The 6,590-nt window shown below is 36.5% G+C and overlaps 1 protein-coding gene across 1 annotated transcript; it reads left to right on the top strand.

Annotated features, from left to right (window-relative positions):
* Positions 1-74: 74 nt before the first annotated feature.
* Positions 75-6,517, top strand: LOC109210021 (serine/threonine-protein phosphatase PP1 isozyme 2-like). Its single transcript, XM_019373393.1, has 4 exons — positions 75-421; positions 4,081-4,640; positions 4,831-5,049; positions 6,158-6,517. The coding sequence occupies exons 1-4, from the start codon at positions 247-249 to the stop codon at positions 6,179-6,181; spliced, it is 978 nt and encodes a 325-aa protein (XP_019228938.1). The 5' UTR covers positions 75-246; the 3' UTR covers positions 6,182-6,517.
* The last annotated feature ends 73 nt before the right edge of the window (positions 6,518-6,590 follow it).

Here is a 6,590-nt window from a genome sequence, read left to right on the forward strand (position 1 = left end):
TGGTCTGACCAAAAAGAACAGAATGTTTCAGCTTCTTCAAAACGACACACTATACATAATGAAACGACACTTGACCCCTCTCCAAATCGCAACCACGCATATATAGAAAAAAAAAAGAAATAGCGAAATAGCGAATCAATCAATCACTCAAATAATCTTCTTATACCAAGTCCCTCACATCTACGCCCTCAAAACTCAAACCCCATTTGCAGTAGGTAAAATTTTTTTTAGTGAAAATTGAAAAAAATGGACCAAAATGTGTTAGATGATATTATAAGTCGGCTTCTTGAAGTAAAGGGTAAGCCAGGGAAACAAGTAGTGTTAACAGAGGCTGAAATCAAACAGTTGTGTTTGATTTCTAAAGAGATTTTCTTGAAACAGCCTAATTTATTGGAACTTGAAGCACCCATCAAGATTTGTGGTAAAAGTTTCAATCTTTTTTTCCCGTTAATTCTTGATTAATTGGTAATTAGTTCTTTTTAGCTGTTTGGGTTTCATTTTCTTGTAAAGTTGACTTTTTTAGATGATGGGGTTTTTGTATATAGTTGCTATGATTGGATACTTTTTATGTTCTTTGTTACATGGTGTGTATCTGATATTGATATTTTTCCCTAAATATTTAGTGTAATTTGAAAGATTTACATGTACTCAAACCCTTTTTTTATGACGGTGGTATCCGGGCCAGCCAGCTTGCGAGCACCCAATCTGTTCCATTGGGTACTTGCTTACTCCCACCAGCAAGATGTAGTCAAACCTATGTTACAATGGTCTAATGCTAGTAGGTCAAGGCAAATGAGTATTCATATTATATAACTATGCTTGTGGTCTATACAGGTTCAGCCGAACCCAGTAGTTGTTGCTCAAATAGTGTATTTGTGTTAACCTGCTACCTCCCACCAGCGCGATGTAGTCAGACCTATGTTACAGTGGTCTAATGCGATTAGGTCAAGGCAAATGAGTATTCATATTATATAACTATGCTTGTGGCCTATACAGAGGCGGAGCTAGGCCTGTATACGGGTTCAGTCGAACCCAGTAGTTTTTGCTCAAACAGTGTATTTGTGTTAAGAAATTTATTAAATATGGTATAAATATTAAATTTAGAACCCAGCTATTAGCACTTAATCGTCATTATGAAATCCAAAACCCATAAAGTTGAAATGCTAGTTCTGCCTCTGAGTCTATAGTTATGTTTTCATGGGCTTATAGTACATGTTTGTTGATTACTTTAGCTCTTACTGTGTATTGAGATGACAAACCTATAAGTTATTGATGGTTTGTTCAGAATTAGCTTCCTTTGTGATGTGTTTGAAGTCGGGTGTAAATCATGCTTTTAGAATTTGTTGATTTCTAATTTGTAGAAGTCTTGTCTTTTTCAATAGCTGGAGAAAATTCTATATTGTGTTCTGATGCTTTGTCTTGTTTGAACGATTCCCTTGGCTTTTGTTGAGCTAATGTACTTTCCCTGCCACTAGATAGATTTTTGTTGCATTAATCTATTTTCTTCTGTTGTTACACTTCCACTAAGACTGCTGTTTGACGGAGGTCGTTGTTTGGATGCATTGAGACAAGTGCGAGATTTGGAGACCTCTAGTTGTAGAGAGCCCCTACTTTGTCTTAACGAGAAACTGTTTGGTATTGGAATGAAATGGGCTTGAATAACAGGATTCATATCAGTGACCCTAATTAATTTGGATATGAAGTGCTCGATTGTCAATGGCTTATATCATTTTGGATTATATGCTTGGCATTTGTTGCTTTTATGAGTATGTGATGGTAGCGTTATCAAAGGCGAAAAGCGCAAAAAAGTTCTAAAGTCTGTTGGGGCTTTAAGCGCAAATAAAGTGTGGGCTTTAATAAAGAGAAGAGAAATGGAGAAAAATTACTAATATGTATGTCCAAGAAGGAAAGACTAATAATTTTATGCATGAATAACAAATATATGGACAAAGAAATTGAAAAATACTAACGATAAAGTGAAATATCAATTGTTTAGTGTTGTCTCCTCAGGATTACGGTCTCTGGCGGAGAAAAAATCTGCCTTAGAGCCTTAATAACAACACAGAAGCGCCCACTATGCGAGGCGAAGCGCTCAACATGTTTTGCGCTTAGCTTCAGAGCTTAAGCGCACTTTTGATAGCACTGTCTGATGCACGAAGGAAAAAAACCTGTTTACTTATTCATTTTATTCATGTCTCCATGTTCATCGGGACTACCTTGAGCGTTAGTTGCATTTTACTATCTCACTACATCTATGCTTTTCTCTTTATATGTTGTTTTGTTATTTCTTTTTTTTTTTCCGACAAAAATGGTAAGAGATTTCATTAAAATGCACCAAGTTGGAGAGTCCTATGAACTTTCAACCTGCGGGCTGTTTTTTGTTTATTTCCAACCATCAAGTTGCTGAAATCTAGTTTTCTTCTCACTTCTTTTGCTTGCCTCTTAAGCCTTTAGTTTTCCCTCTTTTGATGAGCTTGTTTAATTATTACTTACATGAATTTCCTTTGAAGTACCAAGGACTAAGCAAAGGTCAAATGGGAAGTACAAGTTTGGTTTAGTTCTAATCTCAACCTACAAAATCATTATGCATAGTGGAGATGCGTGTACCTTAAAAATTTATGTATAGTATATGACACTCTCTCTCTCTCTCTCTTGAGGTTATTGAGTTAGCTCATTTGAAGTCTAAGTCCAATCTTGAAGCTAGATGAGCGAGTTTGACTTAGGAAAAAGATACTCCCTCCGTCCTAATTTATGTGGCACTGTTTGGCTTAGCATGGAGTTTAAGAAAGAACGGAAGACTTTTGAAATTTGTGATCTAAAATAAGACATAGACATTTGTGTGTCCACAAATCATGGTAAAATGGAAATTTTAGAGTTAAATTGTATCTAAATATGAAAAGGTGACATTCTTTTTTGCGACAGATTTAAAAGGAAAGAGTGCCCCATAAATTAGGACGGAGGAAGTATCGAGTTACTTAAGCCTGGAGAATAGCTCATGACACAGCTTAGTTCTACGGCACCCTGTTTCTCAATTTTAAGTTATGTTACGCAAATTCAGATACAATTATGAGATTCACGAACTAATACAGCACGGTGATGTTCAATTTTTGCTAGTCTTTAGTGTATTTTTTCGGATTTATACGAAGGCAAGTTGAATCTGTGGCTTGAAGTGTGAGACATGTGTTGGTGTTTTATTGCCTTCTATGCAACTTATTAGTGTTATTTTAGATCAAGCACCTAGGAGCTAGGATTTTGGGGCCCCGTGTTGCGCTGCTCCTAGCTTGTAAAAAGCCATAAATGAAATCTTGATGATCTGTTCATATGCAGTTTATTGATGCTTTTTCCTAAACTGTGTTTAGAATCTTAAGATTTTATTTCTGGCCAAAGAACAGAAGATGTGATTCTGGAGTCAACTCCAATTCCGTTTCTGTGGATTTGCAGCAAAGCGTGACGAGGCAAACTAGGTTGATCATTTCCAAGAATGAGCTAGTTCTACTGATGTGAGATGTACAAACAGAGCTACCAACTATTTGGTGGATTGTAGAGATACAAGAAGTTGACCAAGCTACCACTAACTGTATGATGGCTATTGATGATTTGATGATATGTAGAGTATATATGTGCCAATTTTTATGTGGAATAAGCATCAATTGAAAACATCCAATAAATATATACCGGTTATAATATCATGTATTAATGTAACTAATCCAAGGTATTAGTTGTTCTGGACTTGTATGACCTCGGCGTTATGCATTTAGGTGAAAGCAATCAGTTCATCAGTTTTTTCAATGACATCTCAAAGCTTCCTCATGAAAAAAGGGATGGTTTTGATTTTAGGTTCCAGAATTTATTGGGTTCATATTTTTCATGCAGTCAATGTAATACAATATTTGGCTCCAAATTGTTTCTTTTTGTGTCACCAAAAAGGAAGTAAGGCTTATTATTTTATTTTTTCCTTATTATCAGAAATGTTAATTTTGTTTTGACAAATGCTTAAGTCAGTTTTCTGACTAGGGAAAGCATGTCTTCGGATGTGCACAAAAATACTTAATTGACAGTTTATCCTGTTCTGACTTTCAGGTGACATTCATGGTCAATATTCTGATCTTCTGCGGCTTTTTGAGTATGGTGGTTTGCCTCCTCAATCCAACTATTTATTTTTAGGGGATTATGTTGATCGCGGCAAGCAGAGCCTAGAGACTATATGTCTTTTACTTGCATACAAGATAAAATATCCCGAAAACTTTTTCTTGCTTAGGGGAAATCACGAATGTGCTTCCATAAACCGTATATATGGATTTTATGACGAATGTAAGAGAAGATTTAATGTTAGATTATGGAAAATCTTCACAGATTGCTTCAATTGTTTGCCGGTGGCCGCCTTAATAGATGAAAAAATTCTATGTATGCACGGAGGCCTCTCTCCCGATTTGAACAATTTAGACCAAATTAGAAATCTCCAGCGCCCGACGGATGTGCCGGATGCCGGTTTGCTCTGCGATTTGCTTTGGTCTGATCCTAGTAAAGATGTTCAGGGATGGGGAATGAACGACCGCGGAGTTTCATACACTTTTGGTGCAGATAAGGTGACGGAATTTCTTGAGAAGCAGGATTTGGATCTTATCTGCCGTGCTCACCAGGTCTAAACCCACTGCTGTAAAATTTTCTTCGCTATTTAAGTGTATTTATTTATGCTTTCAATCAGTTAATCAGTGGTCAATTAATTGAAATATAGTCTATGGTTGGAAAGGGGCAATCACGAGGTTCAGACAAGGCTTCCTTGTTTTCATTCTTTGATTAAATCTCCTAATTCCTTGAAAGTTGTTACAGGTGGTGGAGGATGGGTATGAGTTTTTTGCTAATCGGCAACTTGTAACCATATTTTCTGCACCTAATTATTGTGGAGAGTTTGACAATGCTGGTGCTATGATGAGCGTAGATGAGACATTAATGTGTTCCTTTCAAATACTAAAACCTGCTGAAAAGAAGCCCAGATTCAACTTCGGAAGTACAACTACTGCTAAACCGGGATCTCCCACTGGAATGAAGGTAAAGAAAATCATTGCTTTTTACATAAACTCTCTTAGAAGATTGATCTGGGAGGTGGTTATTTTTTCCTATAACCAGGAATTACTGTTTAAGAGACGCTTTATTTAAAAAAAAGTTCAAATAGATAGTAGGAGTTCAATTCTTATATGCCTCTGTAACATTATCTCCACGGTTTCAGCTATGGATTTCCTAGTCTACCTGTAGGTATTTTTTGTTATTGCACCTTAGCAGAAACTTTGTCCTTCAAGTTTCTGCAATTGAAAACGTATTGTATGCTAAATTCTTAGTATTTCTCTCTCGAAAAGTTAAGTTTGGTAATAAAACTCCCCTTTTATAAAAAATTTCAATAATAAAAAGAGAACTCTACGCCACTGGCTCTCGGAGATTTCTCAGCTATCAAAAAAATAAGTAAATAAATAATAACATCCAACTCTATCAACATTTTAGAGCTGTCGTTCTAGTGGGAAAATCTAGAGAAGTGGAAATGAGGGGGAGCTGAAGCTAAAGTTGATCACTATATATTTAAGTTTATATTCTTACATCTAGATCTCAATTTAAAATCCTAGTTAGTGGTCTACCTGAAGGCATTGTGATATCTAGATTTACTGCACCCTCTTTTGCTCTCAAGGGTGTGGCGTGGCGTGGCGGTCAATGAATAGGGTGACAATCATCGAAAACCAGGTTTTGAATCCTAATAGAGACGATAAAAAAGCTAGGTGGTGGGCTGAGTTACTCTACCTATGTTGGTGGGAGACCCTGACGGGGTAGTTAAGGTGCGTGCAAGTTAGTCTGGGTTCCACCGTTGTCAAAAATAAAAATAAAAAGATTAACAAATGAGATGTCCTGCACCCCCATCTTCATCGTATATTTCCTTTAAAACATCGGTTAGTTTATCTACTAACACTATTTATTTTGATTTTTGAATGTGTTTCAGTCTACTTGTTTACTGTTGACCTGCCTTGTGAAATATGTAAATGTGTCTCTGTTAGTTAACTTGTTTGAAACTATGTGTTTACTGCAGTCCTTTCTTAATGTCAAAGTATGTGAACCCGCTTCATGTGGGAATTAAGCAAGAACTGTTAACGCTTGAAATTACTGTTTGTTGCAGTCCTTTTTTAATGCCAAAGTGTGAGAGCCAGCTTCACACGGGGATTAAGCAAGAACTGTTCGACGCTTGAAGTTACTGTTTACTGCAGTCCTTTCTTAATGCCAAAGTATGAGATCCAACTACAGGAGTTGCCACAGAAGGCTTTAGAATGAATAGGTTAATTACCCAAACTTGATGATCATTTTAACCATGGTGGACATGTAAAAAGTATGAGAAAATGATGGAAAACCATACCTGTCACTGTTTTTTTGCCTTTATATGTTGTTGGGGATCAACAGAGAGCTCAAAATCCTTCTATTTTCTTTCAATTGTAAGCTATGCCTCTTTATTTTATGCGACTAATCTATGACGTTTTAGGTCTCTCTCTCTCTATGTCAGTGTATGTATATGCGTGTCCCCGTGCGTGTATATGTAGTTTGCATGTGTGCCCCCC

The sequence above is a fragment of the Nicotiana attenuata genome, unplaced genomic scaffold (genome assembly GCF_001879085.1).
Source record: "Nicotiana attenuata strain UT unplaced genomic scaffold, NIATTr2, whole genome shotgun sequence".
Taxonomy (NCBI): Eukaryota; Viridiplantae; Streptophyta; class Magnoliopsida; order Solanales; family Solanaceae; genus Nicotiana; species Nicotiana attenuata.

What these genes read in the sequence shown, in the direction of transcription:
- LOC109210021 (XM_019373393.1), top strand. Translation starts at nt 247, where the DNA reads ATGGACCAAAATGTGTTAGATGATATTATAAGTCGGCTTCTTGAAGTA. An exon ending in AGCACCCATCAAGATTTGTG is followed by an intron (nt 422 to 4,080) that starts GTAAAAGTTTCA and finishes TCTGACTTTCAG; the next exon opens with GTGACATTCATGGTCAATAT. An exon ending in TTATCTGCCGTGCTCACCAG is followed by an intron (nt 4,641 to 4,830) that starts GTCTAAACCCAC and finishes AAGTTGTTACAG; the next exon opens with GTGGTGGAGGATGGGTATGA.